This window comes from Crocodylus siamensis, chromosome 7, assembly GCF_052110815.1.
Source record: "Crocodylus siamensis isolate JL-2025a chromosome 7, ASM5211081v1, whole genome shotgun sequence".
Classification (NCBI taxonomy): Eukaryota; Metazoa; Chordata; order Crocodylia; family Crocodylidae; genus Crocodylus; species Crocodylus siamensis.
Window position 1 is genome coordinate 66,782,009 of NC_143401.1, and position 20,453 is coordinate 66,802,461.

The 20,453-nt window shown below is 43.8% G+C and overlaps 1 protein-coding gene across 2 annotated transcripts in view; it reads left to right on the forward strand.

Annotated features, from left to right (window-relative positions):
- The window catches only part of TBC1D12 (TBC1 domain family member 12), a 96,040-nt gene that overhangs the window by 16,700 nt on the left and 58,887 nt on the right, over nt 1-20,453 (forward strand). Inside the window, exon 2 of one of the 2 annotated variants that reach the window (XM_090057443.1) lies at nt 17,879-18,002. In XM_090057443.1, the coding sequence (XP_089913569.1) occupies nt 17,879-18,002 (124 nt within the window). Of the gene's footprint in view, nt 1-17,878; nt 18,030-20,453 lie in introns of those variants that run through there. The other variant, XM_090057444.1, reaches the window with a different exon arrangement.

A 20,453-nucleotide genomic window follows, 5' to 3' on the forward strand; every position in this document is an offset into this window, starting at 1 on the left:
AGCCTTCTCTTGCAGAGGCCGAAGAGATCCAGGTCCCTCAGTCTCTCCTTGTAGGGCTTTGCCTGCAGGTCCCTAACCATATGAATAGCCCTCCTCTGAACCGTCTCAAGGTTGTCCACATTCCTCTTGAAGTACAGCACCCAAAACTGGACACAGTACTCCAACTGCAGCCTGACCAATGCCGCATACAGGGGAAGTATCACCTCCCTGGACCTGTTCATCATGCACCTGCTAATGCATGATAAAGTGTGGTTAGCTTTACTGATTGTTTTGTCACATTGACTACTTATGTTCATCTCGGTGTCGACTATGACTCCGAGACCCTTTTCTGCTGCTGAGAAGGTCATCCGCCAGCCTATCAATGTGTTGGTGATTCTTTCTCCGTAGGTGCAGCACTTTGTACTTGTCTTTGTTGAACTGCATACTATTCTGTCCTGCCCACTTTTCCAACCTGTCCAGATCTGCATGGATTTGTTCCTTACCCTCTAGTGTGTTAACTTTTACCCCATAATTTGGTATCATCTGCAAATTTGGATAGAGTGCTTTCCACACTCTTGTCCAAGTCTCTTACGAAGACATTGAACAGCAGAGGTCCAAGGACCGAGCCTTGTGGGACTCCACTGCCCACATCTTTCTAGGTCAATATTGACCCAGCCACCTCTCACCACTCTGGGTGCAACCCCTAAGCCAATTTGCCACCCACCTGACTGTGTAATCATCCATGTCATAGCTGCTTAGTTTATTTATGAGCTTGAGTTCTAAGTATGATTTTGAGAAAATTGAGATGGATCTAGCTAAGCTGCATGATTTTTGAACTTTCTCTGCTATTCTTGTTCTGTGAGGGAGTCAGACTACACTGTGGGTGGGGCATCCCGAGATGCAAAGGAGATGCCTTCCTTTCCCCCTCCTTCCCCTCAAGTGGTTTTGGGGGGGGGGGTAAAATGGCCCAGTTGTATTGGTGTTGTGCTCTTGGATGAATGAGAACACCCTAAGGAGATGAGCACAGCCTGACAAAATGGCTCGGAGGGGTATGAACTTCTTTGGTCATCCTAGTAGTGTTGCCTCATTCGCTCTCCTTAAGTGGTCAGTGTTGGTTTCCCAACGCTACCTGCCCAGTGCAGGTTTCCAGTTTGTTCTCTTTTCCTCTGCGAGGGGCAAGTCTTCCTGGATTGACTCACATGGGGGCAGACAGAAGAAATCAGAATGGCAAAGTTCATATAGGAAAGGCAGAGCAGTGGGGTTATGGCTCCCTACATCCTGGTGTGCACATGGGAAAAGAATGTGGATCTGACAGTTTTCCTAACCTCTTTCACTTCTCTGTCCATTCACACTTATTCCTACAACACAATATTCCCTTCCCCTCACCACAGCCCTAAACCTTTCTTTTCAGATTTCTCCTTCCTTCTCTAGCTCTTAATTATCCTTCTTCCAGCAAGCACTAGAATGGTTTCAACAGAAGATTAGGTAGATGCATGGAACATGGGTCCATAAATTGCTCTTAAAGGTTATAGTTATGGGTGCAGCCCCAAAGTAAGACTGGCCCTCTAAATGTTGGATATTGTAAGGAAAGAGACAGAGGACAAATCAGTCTGGATAGGTCCTGCATTAAACTCTTCCCTTTAGCAGCCACTCTGTGCCACTTTTAAGATATAGAATACTAGGCTAGATGGACCTGGGGTCTGAGCTAGTAGGGCATTTATTATGTGTGTACACACTCTCTTTTTTTTATTTCTTATTTAATACTTTGAGCACCCTATGAATTTTCTGCTGTACTCTAATCATATTTTGTCCCCAGTGACAGATCATAGTAACCTTTCTTGCCTTCTCCCCACTTCTGATTTTCTGGCAAGCCCTAAACAGGTGTTAACTGATTGGTAGGTCAGGTAAACTGGATACTATGTCCTGGAGGCATTCAATTCATGAGAGAAACTTCTTTGGTTATGTAGGCTTAAGCTATACCGTGGGGCTGCTGCTGCTGCTTTAACAACCGTGATGCAATGATCTGATGGTCTGTGAAGCATTTTCTATCAGAGCTAGTAGCTTCTCAGACGGCAGCTTCTGGTGCCAGAACTGTGTCCATACCAGGGATTCTGCCAGCATAACTACACTACCATAGGCTATGGTCTCTTCGCTCTGGCATGGCTGTGTTGGGTAGCAGAGTTTTGTAATGTAAACAAGGGTTTTGTCTGCATATACAAAATAAATCGTTTTGGTTTGTGAGCCAATAGATAGAAGTACAGGGATCCCAAGTCTTATGAAAACGGTCAGTAGGTGCCATAGTGCTGGACTAACTGAGCAGTTAAAACTGCTTTGGGTATGAACAGAGCCATAGCTTCCTAAAATTCTGCACTGGATCTTTTTTGTACAGTCTGGCAGCCTGATGAAAAGCTGCACACTGGTAGACTTTGTTTTGGGAACTCTGTTTAAATGTTTCCAGATTTAGGAATTATAAACCTAACCTGTGTCTTTGTGAGGTGTGCTCAGGTTTTTTTGTTTTGTTTTAGGGCTATTGGAGTTAAGTAGGTAGATTTTAAAGGTTAATTCTAAATGCTTTGAAAAGAAGAGGGTCCTCTCAGCCTTAACCATAGCAGAACTGGTGCTATGCTGTAATTTAATTAGCGTTATGGATTTACTAACTCTTGCACAGTACTGATTTGCGTGTTGGCACAGTATAAAAGCAGGGAAATATATTGCCAAAGTGTGTAGTTGTTTTGTTGAAGGCTTTTAAAAAAAACCCAGTCTCAAATAATAGGAAGGTCATTGTCTTGCATATGGATTAGAGAAATGAGTATTAAGAAGGTTCTACTGTGCTGACAAATGCACTGTCAAACATTTATACAGTCAGTCCAGAAGGGGGAGAGAGCCATATAAAATTCTCCATGGAAAGGTGGCTCAGAAGTTTAATTTGGCCTGTCTTGTTTCCTGTTAAATTTGCCTACTACCTTAGAAAGGTTTTTGTTGTAGTATCTGCATTTGGCTGTGAATTTTACTTTTATGCTGAGTACCTTGGCTCATTTATACAGGTGGCATATTTTCATGAACTTCATTATGAATTTGTCATAAATTAATTCCATTTTTTTTAAATCACAGTTCTTTTTGGGGTAGGTAAAGTTTGGAAATGTCTCAGTTCCATCCTCTGGGGTGTCTTTGTTTTGACACTAATTATGTGATCATTGTTTTTCTATTTTAATTGAGGGTCAGCAGCATGGCATTTCAACTTGGGAGTCCTCAGTACATCACAGAGATCTCTCCTACTTGAGGAAGAACTTTATCAACATAGAAATTTATGGCAGGTGGGGGGACATAACACACTGTTGCCAGTGCATTACCGAACTATTTGCTGCACAGTAGCAGAATATGGGACTCATCTTAGCTCTGTGGTGGGGAGAAGAATGTATTGGAGCAGATGACTAGCCTGCCTATACATGTCTGGGGATGGGGAGTATTTTAATTACAATGGTTCCCAGAGAGCCGCTCTAATTAAAGAAACACATCCTCATGTACACATGGTTAAAATGTTCCCCCCCCTCCCCCTTAAAAATGGCCAGGGGATGCTTTAACTAAAGCTCATTTGAGGCTTAGTTAGTGCCCCAGCAGCCATTTTTAAACCCACAGGGGCTTATACTTATGATGCTGTGGCAATGCTAGAGTGTTCCAATTGGAACACGGAGCAGACTTGATTAATCTAACTGGAACGTGTCGGAGCACATGTATAGGCACCCTAGGACTCCAAGGTATTTAATATGGGAACTTGTTGAGTGAGTAGCCCCTCTTATAGTTGTAATGTGGTTTTATCTCCTGAATTTGCAGACCTGAAATAATTTTAAATTTTTGAAGGGCCTAAGAGGTTTTGGGATCTGGCATCACTTTTATAAAAAAGTGGCTGCTGAGCACTTGTCTACAAAATTGGAAGTTGTCTATGCATGCGAGAACTGGATTGGCTGTGATCCTGGATAAGATTTCTTCAAGCTAGGAGCTTTTTAACACACACGAGCCCAACTTTTGGCCTGCACCCTGAATTCTCAGCCCCTTTGGCAGCCAGATCTTTATTCTTCAATGCCCTTGAACTGCCAGATGTGTTGCGGAAAAGTCTTCTAAGCATTGCTGTAGATGTCTTTTATTGTGAGCTGGCATTCAGTCTAAAAATATCCCTGGTGCTTATTCCTGGAGTTAGATTCTACCCTCTATTGAGTGTATGTGAACTAATAGCCTTCTTAAGTCTTCCTTCTTCTGACTTTAATTTCCCTTCTGTGTGCTAAACATTTCAATTTGCACAATATGATAGCCTCCTCTACCCATTGCTCCCCTACTCATTTCTCCCCTTTACTGCACAGTCAAATGGTGACTGTTCTATGCTGGCAAAAATAGCCTGTGGCTTTCTTATGGTCAGCCTGTCAGCCACAGGTTCCTGATCTCTTCTTCTCCACCAAGTCCTGACCACCTTCCAAATGTTCAAATGCCAGCTGCAGCAGTTAATTTTTTTTTTATCAGAGAAATGGCTGATAGCAGAATGTTCACTTCTGAAGAACGTAATGTGTTTTGATCAAGCAAGACATTAATTCAGTTCATTACTGTAAGTTTTTTCTCAGCCCGAAGGCAAAATAAGAGAGAAACCTATATTGTAGTAGTAACAAACTCTAAATAGGAAAGCTATGCACTGCGCAGTACTATTAAACTAGGGATTAACGCTGTTTCCACACTCTGCTTAGTGATCATTGCAAATCGCTATTTACTGCAGAACACACTGAGTAAGAGCGCCTGCAGGGAGCATGAATTTGATTATAGAAAATGTTCTAATAAGTCTGTATCACTTCAGGATAGGTGTGTCTTATCTCTTGCTCAGAATGAGCTGTTCTGCTAATCTTAGCAGATGCAGGAGAGATCGTTCTAGTGAATAACACCAGGGAATGTCTTTCTGGACTCCCTTTTTGTTCAGTAAATGAAGACCACCTTCTTTGTTAGATCACATTGATAACAGAAGTGTCCATCTAGGGCTGTCTGGAAAAATACAAACTATAATAAGCCTGCCCCATCAGATTCCCCTGCCATAATCTGAAAATGTGAATACCTGGCTGTGCCCCCAAAACCAGGGCGATGGACCCACAAATATGAAATACCATTCCAAAAGAGCAGCCCAGCCTGCCCAGGGCACTTATTGGCTGCCCATTACTGCTCATTACTAAATCTGTGAGATAAGAATCTTTGCATTGTGGCTCCACATTGCGTGGGAAGAAAGAACAGCTGAGGCTCCCTATCCCTGAAGAAGGGTCATTGCACCTGAAAGCTTGCAAAGAACTTTTTTTCAACTACTCAATTGGTTTAATAAAAGATACCATATCTACCCAAAGAACCTTGCCTGCCTACATCCTTAGACCAACACAGCTACAACTAAAAACCCAGCAACATGGAAGAAAGGGTTCATTTCTATCTTTTTCTGTTAACTAGGAAGATGCTCTACAAATGGTATCATTTTTAGAAAAAGGAAGTATGGTTCTATTCAAATGTTCTAGCTGTTTACAAAGTGGTTTATTTTTGTGTGAAGGCTTTGCTCTCTCCTCTTTTAATGATGGCACAGAAAGCTTGTGGAATGCTCCACTTGGTAAATAGATCTGCTTTTCCTCCCCCTTCCCCTGCCCCTCCCCCAGCACAGTACCATAGCCTGTTGGGCTAGCACTGCCATATCCCACAAAGATATATCTCAGTTTACACTAATAAAGAAAAGCACACCCAAAAAATTAAGCTGTTTCTCTAAAGTAGGTAAGACTTCCCTTATAACATTGATAACTTGCTGTTATTCAGAGGGCATATGCTACTCACAGCATCATTAAACTTGTTGCTTTTTATTTCTGAATAGTTACAGTTTTGGGTGTACATTCCTCACACATCTCCAGAAAAGTGTTCTTTATCCTGCAGCTACTGCTGGCCATCAAACAGCTGCAGTAAAATGCCCTTCCACCAGTCAACTCTTATTTCCCAAGCCCCGACACTGTACTATACTGACTAAAGCATTTTATAGGAAAAGTCTTCTCAAACAGTTGCGTGGTAATTTGTTGCTCTTTAGTACTCCTTGCGTGTATTAATTGCATGTGCAATTAGATCACAGCAGAGTTTACTGCTTCTGGGTGCAGTTTTTACATGTGTACCTAGGACCACAGCATGTTGAGCTGTGGCCTCACAGCCCTGGCTGGCAGGGGACCGGGGGTGGTCAGTCTGCCAGCTCAGAGCTGTTCCACCCTGGCCAAACATGTTGGGGAGGGGCTGGTGGGGGGCACAAGGGTGCTACAGTGTGGGGCTAGTTGGCAGGTAGCTCCTGCACTGTAGCACCCTCATGCCCCACCCAAGCCCAGTCACTGTCTATGCATGTGTTGTGGCAGAGTTAATTAGTACATTCTGGTTTAATAGTGCTACACATGTAGACTGCAGTGCTTTACTGCAGAGCTAATAAGTCAACTTCACAGCTAGTATTATTGTAGATGAGCCTTGTAATTGTGACCTATGGTTTATGTCTTCAGTATAAATCTTATGTTGATCTGATATAGCCAGTTGTCAGTATTCCACTCTTATAAATTCATGAGATGGTCACATGTTCAAGCGAGTCATTGCTTAAAGCTGCATATTCATAACTTTTTGTTGGATGTACTGTGTGGGCATCCTTAAAGTTTTCTAGAAATTTGTTCTTGTAACAGGGTTGACTTAGTATTTTCTTTGGCTGTGCCTTGTGAATAGAATGCAAACTACTACACCTTGGTATTTGGGTATCCTTTTTTTTTTTTTTTTAGTTTGTTAGGAGACTATGATAGCAAAGAGGTTATCAGTGCAGCTGGAGAAGACTCAGTGAAAGTTGTGAACTACATTAAAGTGGGCTGTGTTCATAAATGAGTAAAAAGAATCTATGAAAAGAAATGGGCTTCCAGCTTTGGCCACACATCCTCTACATTTGAAGTTCATGCCTTCTTCCACTTCCACACAGCAAAATCTTGAGCCATTCTGAGTTTGAAAACTGGGCAAGAATCTTCCTGAATCCTTATGGTTCTAGGCTTGCTTGGATGCACTTCCAGTCTCTACCTCCCCTGTGCAAAATGGAGTTTATTTTCTACCTAGGAGGACTTTTGAAATCTTTGAATTCTCCTCAGCCTGATGAAGGGTGTATGTGCCTGAAAGCTAGCAAAAAAATTCCTTTCTTTGCAACTATTTAGTTTAGTAATAAAAGGTATCTCCTCTGGACCAAGAGCTTTGTGTATTGCTATGACTGAGGCACTCAGAGTCTTCATTAGCCAGTTTACTGAAGTTCATCTACTAAGTATCTTGCAAATGTTTGGTTGGCTGTCAGAGGAAGGAATATCCATAACTTGCAGATGCAGTTGTGTATTTCTCTCCCCCCCCCCCCCCCCCCCCCCCGCCTCTCTCTGAATTACTATTTCTGGTTATTTTGATTTAAATACTAGCTTGGGGCAGGTTACTTCTGGAACTGTCATTTCTTCTGGGCTGGGGTTGCGGTGGCTCATGTGGCAGGGGGAGCACAAGGTAGACCACATGGTCATGTGGACTGCAGGGCAGACTATGCAGTGGCAAAGGAGCTGTTGCTGTTCTGGCTCCAGCCCTGACCCAGGCTTGAGGCCAGAACTACTGCTGCCTGATGGGGCTGAGGCCAGGGCCAAAGCCAGCTTGTGCTCCATGGCCCAAGCCAGAGCTGCTGCATGGGGTAAGAGAGGGAAGGGGAAGGTACAGGTGGTGGGATGAGGGAGGGGGAAATGGCAGACTCCAGCCCTTGGCACCCCCCCCCCCCTTTTACGTGTTGCAGAAGTAAGGGGTAACGAATTTAAGATCACCCTCCCTATAATTAGATTCTGTACATGGAAAATGCATAAATCTAATTCAAATCCATCTTAGATTCAGGTAAATATGGTATATAAGTAACAAAAATGGTAACTATAATACCTCTCTTGCACTTGAGCAGCAGCCAGAAAAATGCTAACATTTTAAAGGTGTTGTTTGTTTTGTTTTTGTTTAGAATATTGGCTTGTCTGGCAGTGTACCAGACTGAGCCAGAATCCTTGAACCCAGAGTATTAATGCATAAGCCTTTTAAAACCTAGCAACCCCCCCTTCTCTATCACTTAAGCGAATATATGTTTTGATGTAGTTGTAACAATGTTAGGAATCATGTTTTTGACACGAGCACCATGAAAAAGGCTTCTTTCAAAGATTTTTTTTGCCCCCCCTTTCACTTCTTCTTTTTTAGTTTCACTTCTTGCAAGCAGTACTTTTGTTTTGGCAGACTGTTACCCTAGAACATGTACGTACTTCTCAGTATAGTTTACAAGAACTAGTCCAAAAATAGGTGGTTGTTCTACCAAGCATATGTAAACTGTTTGCATCAGTAAATGACTAGTGTGTCTAATGCACATTTTTTCTAACAGGAAATGCTGTGGTCTAGGGCTGTGAGAAATGGCACTGTTCTGCTTTTAACGAACAGTGTTTTGTTTAGTTTTGAAAGCACTGTTCCATTTCATTTCGTCGAAACTGTTTCGACACTTCACCCGTAGCGGGGACGAATGAAACAGCCTATAACATTGTAATTTCTTCCCTCATTCAGATTAAACTTGCTGGGATGGTAGCCCCTTCTGAGGGCATGAAGCCTGCCATGTTTCAAAGAGATGGGTGTAGAGGTTTCTGGGAAAGTATACCTCAAGGTATTGATAAGCAGGAGTAGCCTCCTGTCATCTAGCAGGCAGATAGGGGGCTGCACCCCCAGGAGGAGTCGGGCAGAACCCCACAGTCCTCCTGGAGGTCTGGGCAGGAGGCTGCTGCTATTGCCTGGAACCTGTGCTAGGCACTGCCTGCACCCAGCACAGCTCCCTGGAGCTGAGCCAGGAGGTGAAGTGCAGTGCCGGGACTGCACTCCTCTTCTTGCTGCCAGGCTGAGTTCCACGGGGTTGTAAGCTGCTGGGAGCTGAGCCTGGTGGAGGGAGGCAGAGAGCAGCCCTGGTGCTGTGCTCCAGTTCCATGGGGCTGTGAGTGCTGGGAGCTGAGCCCGGTGGAGGGAGACGGAACACAGTGCCAGGGCTTTGCCCCGCCTCCCTCTACCAGACTCAGTTCCCAGGGGCTCACAGCCCTGTGGAATTCAGCCTGGTGGTGGGAGGCAGAGCGCAGCGCCGGCTCTGTCTGCCTTCCACCACCTGGCCTAGCTCCATGGGGCTGGCGGAGCCAGTTGGAGTGTGGCCTTGGCACTCCTCTGCCCCCCGCTGCTGGGCTGCTTCGAAATTTGAAATGCTTTGAAACTTTTGAAAAGTTTCGACTGCTCTCATTTCATTTCAATGTTGTTTCGAAGCCCTTTGTTTCTATTTTGCTGTTTCGAGCTTGAAATGAGTTGAAATGATACAACTGGTGAAGCTTTGCACAGCCCTACTATTTACATCCCTTTAAAAAGAAAATCTATTTAAACTGTGCGTTTTTTCTTTTTTCCCCTAAAATGGTTAGTTTTTACAGAACTTGAGGAGGAGGTTTGTATTTTGCTACTGTACAATGTACATTCTGTTGGATTAATTATGGGAGGAATAATGTCTTTAATGTTTCTCCTTGGATGAACAGTTTCCATGTTGATTTTAAAAAGGCAAGTATTTATTCAAGGATTTAGTGTTTAATCAGATAAATGAATCAACGTTATCTTCCAGAGTAAATCTTTCTTTATTTTGAGGTAGGATATAATACTTCAGTCTTGGTCATAAACCTGCCTCCTACATTTAACGTGGTCTGTCACTAATTATCATATTTGCTTAAATATAAGTAGGGACCTACCAAATTCATGGCGGGAGTATAGTGTGCGGCAACTCGTTTAATCTTGCAGTTTCCCTTGTGTGTGTATCATCCCGTCTTGTCCCCACCCACCAGTGCTCACTCCCGGTAAGTGAGGCAAAAATCATGGAGGCAAAAGCTGCAGTTTAATATGGCACCACTTTTTTGCTGCTTTCTGCTGATTGGCCAAGGGGCCCTGGCAGCCATGCTGTCTGTTGCCTCCTGGCTGGGAGGCAAAAACAGTATCGAATTATTTAAATCTATGGTTTCAGCCACTCTGTTGATCAGGAGTGAACAGCAAGCAGTGGGAGTGATGAGCAAGGGAACTTGCAAAATAAAAAGAGCTGCTGTGCATCCCACTGCTCACTCCTGATCAGCGGGAAGGTAAAAACCATGGTTTTAAATGTAGTGCTGTTTTTGCTTCCCAGCCAGTCAGCAACAGACAGTGGCTGCCAGGGCCCCTCGGCCAGTCCACAGTGAGTGGTAACAATGGTGCCATATTTAAAACTGCAGCTTTTGCCTCCTCGCCAGTCAGGAGCAACCAGTGAACAACGGGGTCCCTTCACCAGTCAGTGACAGGGAGAGGTGCATAGGGGAACCTGCAAGAGTAAAGGAGCTGCCATGCACCCCACTCCTGCCTAGAATTTGGTGGGTCCTTAAATACAAGATGACCCTGAATATGGAATATTGAACAGCTTTTATATGGAAAATGTATCAATATGATACCCAATTTTTTAAGTATAAAATCTAATTTATTGGAGGCTTCCCTTGAATTTTGTCCCCTTCTCATTACTACAGCAGGGAAAATTTAAATCGAGGCGGGGCAGTTAGATGGCTCCTGTGCCCTCTGACTCCACCTCCAGTGTCTTCCCCCTGCAGCCCCTTCCCCCCCCACCCTTAGTGTTAGACCTTGCTCTCCCTTAGCACATGGAAGTGAAGGACAGATTTGAAAATACTGACTTTGAAATGAACTTGCCTGTGGTAATTTGCATATAGACAAATCAGAGTTGGAAGGGACCTCAGAAGGTCGTCTAGTCAAATCCCCTGCTCAAGGCAGCACCATCCCCAACTAGATCATCCCAACCAAACTTTGTCTATCTGGGTCTTAAAATCCTCCCAGGATGGAGATTGTATGACCTCACTGGCTAGCCTGTGTCAGTGTTTTGCTATCATCCTAGTAAGAAAATTATTCCTCGTATCTAACCTAAACTTCGCTTGCTGCAACTTGAGACCGTTGCTCCTTGCTGTTATCTGCCACGGTAGAGAACAGTCTAGCTCCATCTTTCTAACTCCCCTTCAGGTAGTTTGAAGGCTGCTATTAAATCCCCACTGTATCTTCTTCTCTAGACTAAAGGAGCTCAGTTCCCTCAGTCTTTCCTCAAGTCATGTCCCCCAGCCCCCAAACCATTTTTGTTGCCCTCCGTTGGCCCTGCTCCAATTTGTCGACATCCTTTCTGTAGTGGTGGGCCCAGAACTGAACATAGTACTCCAGATGTTGCCTCACCAGTGCTGAATAGAGGGGAATAATCGCTTCCCTTGACCTGCTGGCAACACTCCTACCGATGCAGCCCAGTGCCAATATGCCATTAGTCTTCTTTGCAACAAGGGCACACTGTTGGCTTGTATTCAGCTTATTGTCCACTGTAACCCCCAGGTCCTTTTTGCCAGAGCTGCTGCCCAGTCAGTCAGTTCCAGCCTGTACTGTGCATGGGATTGTTCCAGCCAAAGTGGATGACTTTGCACTTGTTGAACTGTCATGAACCCAATCCTCCAATTTGCCTAGGTCACTCTAAATCAGGGGTGTCCAACCTTTTTGAATGTGGGGCCAGATCACAAACTTTTTATCACCCAGTGGGCCGGCAAACCAAATTCAAAGACGTCACAGGAAGTGGTATCACATCAGGAAGTGGTGTCACATGAACTTTGACACCAGTGAAGTTGCAGGGGTTGATATGGTGCTGGTTGACATGGCATGCATGTCTGGGTTGACACGGTGCTGCAGGAGCTGCTTGGCTACAACCGGGTTGACTTGGTGCTGGAGAAGCTGCAGGGCCAGGCTGGGGTTGACCTGGGGCCCGCCCGGGCTGCTGGTGCCATGCCCGAGTTGACATGGTGCTGCAGGACCTGCCTGGGCAGAACCGGGTCAGCACCGGCCAGGTAAAAGAGCATGCAGCTGAAGCTGGCTTCCCATGTACTGCTGGGGATTGGAGGAGGCCGGCCAGGTCTGCACCGGCCAGCAGAAGTGGCGGTGGAGCTGTGTGCCACTTGGGACTGCCGGGTGCAGGCTCGTCCTGTTCTGAGTGGCACATGGCTCCGCTGCAGCTTCTGCTGGCCGGTGCAGACCCAGCTGGGCTCCTCCTGTCCCCAGCAGCACATGAGAAGCGGCCCCCTCGGGGCCTCGCGCGCTGGCAGCTGGGCCCGGAGCACGGAGCAGGCACCAGGACTCCTCGCCTGTCCCAAGCAGGGGACCTTGGGCCAGATAAAATGGCTTGGTGGCCCGCAGGCCGTATGTTGGACAAGCCTGCTTTAAATCCTAGCCCTACCCTCCAGCATATTTACTACTCCCTCCCAGCTTATTGTCATCTGCAAACCTTGCTGAGGATGCACTCTGCCATCTTCCAAGTTGATGATAAAGACATTGAACCAAAATGGCCTCAGGACTGACCCCTGGGGCACTCCACTTGATAATGTCTGCCAACTATGCAGTATAGGAACCAGGTGTTCTTGTCATGAGTCCTTAGATCTTCCAAAAATGTATAGGCAGATGAGACACAGGGTAACCTTGTCTGACTTTACCTCATGGGGGACAGTGCTACACTAATCACATGTGCCTAGCTGAGTGGCGGGGGGTGATGGGGATTCTGGGTGAACTGTTCAGGGCCCTGTTTGATGTTTGCCAAACATTTGAGGCTAGTGAAGAAACATAAATCATTGGAAATGGGACAGAAAGGTATAGCTTGGCTGTGGGAGTGAAGAGAGAGTTGAAATTATTCAGTGTAGTGGCTCAGCATGACCTTGAAAAAGAGTCTGAGGGGGACTGAGCGCAGTGGGTGCTACTGTATCTCTTATTCAGATGGGCTGTATTAACCTATCCTTGTGGTAGGTTGCCAACAGCATTTCAGCTTTTTGGCTAAGGTCCATCAATTTTTTGGTACTAAGGGGATGGTGTCAGGGCTGGCTCTGGCCCTCCAGGTGCTGGCCTGGTAGGCAGTACTTCCAGGCCTGGTGCCACATCCCTGAGTGGGAACACCAGCCTATTATGATGATGATGACCAAAAAAAAAGAGGTTCCCATCAGTATGTTTGCCAAATGAGGGCCATGTGGTTTTTTTTATAGTCAGTCTCAGTGGTGGCTGCATTTAATCAGCTTCATAACTGGTTTTCATTGCTGAACAGCAGTTAAATGATAGACGATTGTTCTTAATGAGCTGCCTGGGATGATCTAGTTGGGAATGGTCCTGCTTTGAGCAGAGGGTTGGACTAGATGACTTCCTGAGGCCCTTTCCAACTCTGTTTTTCTATGATTCTATGAGGTTTCCTTATTATGTGAAGGGTTGGGGGGAGGAAGAATCTTATTTGAGTAAATATGATACTATCAGATTAGAATTTTAGAATGGAATACATTAAATAAATAGAATACAGCTTAAATCTTGTGTTTGTAGTTGGTATTTAGCAAGAAACCAAAAGTTACGGTGTCAGCTGAATTGATGCATTTTAAATTTATTATAATCCATTATGCTACATACTATTGAGAACAAGGCTTGTGGCCTTGGGGTAGAGAGTGGTTCTGAAAAACTTGATTTTTGTTCCATTCTGTAGTATTACTAAACTCCTTGTCAGTTAAGATCCACGCAGAGATCAAATACATTCATTATTTATATTTTATTACATTGTTGCTGTTGGTTGCACCTATTTAAAGCTGAAGGTTTATTCTTTGCAAAAATAACTTTGACATGGTCAAACTTGTGAGTGTTGGTGATGGTGAGAGGTGGTGAGTCTAAACTCCCAGCACACGTCCTGACCTAGAATCCTTAATATATTTGCGAAAGTACACATCAAGTTGTAGTCTTTTGCATGTCTGTTTCTAGAAAATCCAGCTTACCACTATGCTCAAATTTTGTAATTACTAGATTTGGTTATATCTAGAGGGGAAGCACTGTTTTCAGTGGTAGTAACTACATTGTTCCAAGCATGGCTGGCTCTTACAAACTCCAGCCAGTGGGGGAAATGAAACCAAAATTATCTTCCTCTGCTTCCCCATAAATGAGCAGAATTTTTATCCATCATCTATGGGATTCTTATTGTGGAAGAACTTGTTTTTTGATAGATAGCATCAACTTACATGATTATACTGCATAAAGAAAAAGGGGGGAAAAAATAGGTCCTTTCCCCATAATGCACTTTTAGTTCAGCAAAAGTCCTGGTTCAGTGGCATCTTGTTTCCATGCTGGACATGTTGCAGGTTTCTGGTTTCTCTTTCATTCTCATTTTCCATGCCTACTTTAGCTCTTTGTAAAGCTGTTAATTCTGTAACCCATTGCTGGCACGCTTGGTTTTTGTTTTATTACATGATGTTAACTTTCGGTGTCTAAATACTTTTTCTTTTTGCCAGAAGCCTATATTGGCACATGGGTGTCACCTTACAGTTGCTTCAGGGCAAAACGTTTGCGTTTTAGCCAAAATATCAAATAACCAGCTTGGCATTTTCACTGGTTTCCTTTTTCTGATGTGTATGGAAGAACATCTGTAGAGCAGTACATACATGATATCCTCCCCCCGTTGAGATTCAGAGGTGGGGGTGGGGGATAGGGCTGGTACTGCTCAGGAAAAGATACTGCACAGCAGAGACATGTTGAGCTCATAGTGTCCAGGGGTGAGGGTATGCTGACCCGCTGTAGATTGTGGGCAGAGGGGATGGGGGAGGCAGGGGTAAGGGGACCTGCGTTCTGGTGGGTGTAGCAGCCCCATGACCAGGCTCCCTGGGAGATTATCCTGCTGCCTGCCCCTGCCCACCTGTGACAGGTGTATTTCTATTGGTGACTCTGCCCTCCTGTAGAGGGCAACCGCCTGCTTACTTGCCTGCCATGTCTTGATCTTAATTAATTGATGTAATTAGCGGGAGGCTGCCCATGTTATTCGCCTTGGTGCCAGGGGGCGCTATCTGCAGCTCCTTTTCCTCCCCTATACCGCGGCCTAAGCCTCGCAGATGACACTGACGTGATTTGGTCTTGGGTCTCGTTGTGATTTGGCCCTTTTCCTCATCTCCCCTTTGGACTTCCCACTGCCCTATCTTGTTCCATGCCTTCCTGGTGCTCTGCTGCCCCCTCGCTCTGGGGCTTCTCGCTGCCCCTTTGCTCTGGGGCTAGGGTCAGTACACCGCAAAATGCTGTGCCCTCTCTGGCACCAGGGTCCCCGTGCTACCGTGGAGCCCCTATGAGGCCTCCTCCAACCCCTAATAGCCTCACTCAGTCCTCCGGTTTTAAACAGCGAACACAAAAACAAAAAGCCCCTGGGCTATAACATAACCTAAACCGTCTGGCCAAAACCACGTTCAGTCCCTACCAGGGGAGTGCTCCAACCCGTAGCAGCAATCGGGGGCTGCTCGTGCAGTCGGGCTTCTCTCCTGTCTGCACTGGCCGAGCTCCTCTTCCCCAACCGCCAGTGGGGGACTACCCTCCTGGCCTGACTCCTGGGGTTTATATGCATCAGGCCCTGCCCCTTCCTGTCAGCTGACTCCCCAGCAGTTGCCCTAGCAACCAGCACCTGTGACTCTGGCTGCCCTGGTAACTAGCAGCTGGGCTTCCCCCTTCTTGCTGGGCTGCCCCCCCCCCCCCCCATCTGAGTTCCAAAGAATATATAGAGGGGCCACTGCAAAATCATTCTGTCTGGCAATATCTCAGAACCTCTGGAAAACCTGTACCTTTTTTGTGGGGGAGAAGAGTCTTTCTTTCATTGTCCTTGACATAGTGTTCCATCCCAGAAAGTGCAAAAGTACTTGAAGGAAAAGGTAGCCTGGGAGATGGAAGAGAAGGGGAATTATTGATGTCTTCTATAGCACAATTTGAGCAAGCAAGACAGTAGAAGAGGCAGGATTTTAAACCCGAATCCTGCCATTCTAATGATAATATTAGTTAAAACGAAATCTAACCCCATCTCTAATATCAAGAAGGATGCGGGAGTTGAGGGAGGAAGAGCCCTGAGAAAGTTAGTTATTCTGAGGTATGTCCACATCATTGCTGGTGGCATAGCCCCATACTTCAGCACCATGCAGGATTTGACATACAACTTTAGCTTTATATGCTAATATGGGAGCTTGGACTGATTGTCCTGCTGTGGTCTCATAAAATTTCTTTAGCCAGTGCTGATTGAGCTGCCTTAGTTTTCATCAACTGAATGTGGTGTTTCTGTGATGGAAAAGCTGTAAACATCACAACCAAGTACCTAATAAATTTTAACAACTTCAAGTTCGATTCCCTCCATGTTCCATGGATATTTTATCAAACAGCTTCCCCAAGACATTATTTTGGATTTATCATAATTTATTTTTAAGTTATTTTGTCCACAAAGATGCTCAAAAGTTGTAATTTGCTCTCTGTAATCCAATGGGCATTCTTGACAGTATGACAGTGTCATCTGCATACATTAAGATAGGAATTGGGGTTGCTAGTAATTTTGGGGAATGAAAATGAGTGTCCTGCAAATTTCCAGTGATGCCATTCATATAAAGGTTAAATAGCAAAGAAGCAAAAATACATTCTTGTCAAACCCCTTTGTGTCTGAAATTTTGTGCGAGTTCGCCCCTCAGGCCCCACCTAACTTGTGCCTGTGTGTCCTTATGATGATCTATCAGCAGATGCAAAAGAAAAGGGTCAATTCCATAATTTAACAATTTCTCCCGAAGTTTACTTCTATCTATACTGTTAAAAGCTCTTGACAGGTCAACAACTGTGACATATACAAATGTACAAATCAGCATCATTTGAGTAGCAGTTTGAATAACTCTGAATTTGAATGATGAAAATTTATCAACTTGTTTTGATGAACAGTGTTTGGAGAATCTATATGATATGCACCATATATATGCTGTGAACAAAAAACTGCCTGGAGTCTAGAATGATTGCAGGCATGCATGTAAACCAAATATACTAACACCCTTGAGGTCATAAACTTTTTGAGGACTAGCAGAACAATACAGTTATCCTATCTCTATAAATGTGATTCTTTTAGCTTATTGGTTGATTAAGGGTATTTGTTAATCTTGGGGGGTGAAGGGGTCCGTGTTCCTGCATCTTCCTTGTTGTGATTCTAAAGTTGTAGACATCTCTTAATTTTTGTCGTCCAGTATTACCAAAAAGGTATGAAAGAAGGGAAAAGCATTATCTGTAGTAACTGAAGTTCTGTTACATATTTTGTAGGGATTGAGAATGAGTTCATGTTACTACCTTAAATTTAGTCAGTCCGTCATTTTAATAGTGGAGGATACCACTGTCAACTCAAATAATCTTTTTGTGAAAAATCTTTAATTCATCAATATTAAATTTAGTATACTGTACTTTGTAGCAGCAGAGTTTCTTTTTTAAAGAGCAAGACTTAAGGTAATAGTTAATTTAGAATTTGTCGCTACTATTGTAGCGCAGTTTTCTTCTGCTTTGCTTTCGTTTTCTTAGTAGTTTAAATATTTGATTCCACAATTGATATTCCAGTTATTATTTGTGCTTACCAGAGAATGAGTCCTTGGATGCAACCATTCTGACATTAGGTGCTATAACCACTTATCCATACTGACTTACAAATGTAATACATGGAATACTAAAAAGTATCCAACTGTGCATAACTTCAAAAATAATTATTAAAACTATTGGACATAATGTCATAGTTGCCTCAAGCATATTTTAGTAGCATGCGACTTTTTAAACACGTATTATTCACATTTTTAAAAAGCCGGGGAAAGAAACTTAGCATGCAGACAAACAAGCTGTGCTGGATAGTATACCCTTGCAAATCTGGATGATCTGGATTAAAACAAATCTAAATTTTAATAATTTTAGTGTTTTATAAGTTAAAAAATCCTCTTTTGTTTTCCAGAAACTTTTTCACTAAAAGGACGAAGGACCTCAAACCTGCTGTTCAAAGTGCTCCTGGCTGGAAGTTATTTGGAAAAGTCCCTCCCAGAGAGAATCTTCAGAAAGATTCCAAAATAATTCAACAGGTGAGGGAGTATATTGCACAGTTTTAGGTATGAAACTTCATTAAAGTTGATTTGTTTGAAAATTGAATGCATTTCTAGTTATATGTAGTATTTCCTTAATGGATGGGTGTCCTCTGCACGTACCACTGACAGTCCATTTGGCAGTCAGAGGAGAGCAGTTAGGAATCTTCTCAGATTTAAAGAGAAAATTAATAGAAAAACTGCAGAAAAAGGTAATGTGATTAGCTGAGTGTGGCTATTTTCATTTTTTTAGTAGATGGTTTCACAGGCCTGAAAATTATCTGCCACATGTCTGAGATTGTGTGTGAAAGTGTGGCAGAGGATTGGACAGGGAAGTGTGAAAACATGCATGTTCAATGGTCTGTGCAAAGCAAATTTAGGAAAAGATCTGTCGGTGAAACAGGATAATTGATATTATATCTCATCTCTGCTAAATTGATGTTATCTTTGTAGAAACAAGTTTCATTCAAGCACATTTTACTAGACGGACAATTCTGCATATAGCACATTCAAAATCAAATTACGTTGTTATACCTGTAAATGACTGACATTTTACATTTTCATAATTAAAGGTGATAATTTTCATAATTAAAGGTCATAACCCATCATTAAAAGCAGTAACAGATCCTTGATTTGGTGTAGCTAGACCACTGACTGTCAAATTGAGTTTGGCATTTTCATTTGTTGTCATTTTTAGTGGTACGGTTGTGATGCATAAAGCAGTTTGTTTCTCTGGAGGCCACCAAAATCACAGACACACACTCATTAGATGGCACAAAAGGTGTATTTGCAAATAGGGTCAGAGCAGAGTCAAAAACTCAGATTACTCTGAACCCACCAAGGAATTTTGCAGGCTGTATTTATCTTTTTCCTCCTGGGCACATGTGCAGAAACAGGAACTCTTACAGCTCACTTCCGTTTCATACAAGCATATATGTGGTTACAGCACTACATACATCGCATGTATAGTATAATTAACTACTTAAGTATGCAGGGCGGAGAGGTAAATATGCATCAGCTAATTAAGTATGCTCAGAGACTACTATAGGTCACCAAGAGTTCAAACCCTTCCCCCCCTTTCAAGGACACAGTCAGTTGAATTCCAGCTTCTGTAATCTGTATGAGAAAAGCTGGGGGAGAGTCTGCGATTTAGTATAAGAAAAGCTGTGGCAAGGCTGGGAAAGGAAAAAAGTCCTTGGCAGTGTTTCTTTCTTATCGGGTGCAAGATGCAAGCTGTGCATTTCTAACAATATTCCATTTCTAACAATATTCCCCCCTCAAGATGCTTTCTGCTCCCCATTTTCATTTAGGCAGATCAGGATAATTACGAGGAATTTTTCTGAGTACCATGACTTTTTTGCTACAGTCTGCGCTTTGAGCGGGACTGCTGCAAGTTGCATCCCTTCAACTGTGGTGGTTATCAATCTAGTGAGACAGGGAGTAAGGCAAGGAATAAAAATCAAACCAGTCAGAGCACACAAAAATACAAACTCTACTTTCTTCCACCAGGGTCCTCCAAGTAGATTAGACCACCAGTCTTTATCCCATGTGTTTTCCTACGTTTGTATTGGTACATGGGCTATTTTCCTAATCTCTTTGGCAATCTCTAAGACTGCTTTTCCGTTATCATCTATTTGGAGACAACAATTAGAAAGGTTGAACTTTCCGCAGACTCCGCCATCCTCTGCGAGTAAATAGTCTAAGGCCATTCGATTTTGGTATATGGCTTCTCTCATCTGAGAACTCTGTTGGGCCAGTAACTCGAGAGCAGTGGCAGTTTGGCTAGTAATTATTTCCAAGACTGCCTGCAACCTGATGATTCTATTTAGCATGTATATTGGTGTCCGGTATCCCCAACTCCCATCATTAGCCCATGTAGCTGGTCCATAATACTCAGTAATCCTTTGAGGGGGCCACTCATCCTCCTTCCACTTTTGGGAGCCACCCCGTGTCAAACTTACATCAATACTTCTCTTGGTCCTTTTCCAATCATCATACAAAGAGACTCGCAACTTATTTCCAACCTCAGATGGTAGCAAAAAGAAAGCTGGTACAATTACCCCAATATAGCAGGTTCCTGTCCACCTTTGTGGCAGTACCGTATAGGCTCGCCTTCCGCAAATCCAATAATGTCCTTTTTAAGGCCCTGTTTTCCCAAGGCCAGGGGGTCATGGTTCCACCAGAAAAGAGGGGGATAGTATTTGTTGTTCCTATGCCCTAAAGGGCCGGTGTAATGGTCACTCGGTTTAAGCTGACATCTCCATACGCCATCTTTATCCCTATACTCGCACTCGGTTATTTCATTTGTGTCATTTGAGGCACTCCAATATCTATTAAACCACGCCATCGTGCCATTCGGGTTCGCCCATTGCCAATTATAGAAGTAAGGTATGAATCATTCACTTCAGGTCTCATTATATGCCTGACATTTTGTAATGTTAGAATCAAAAC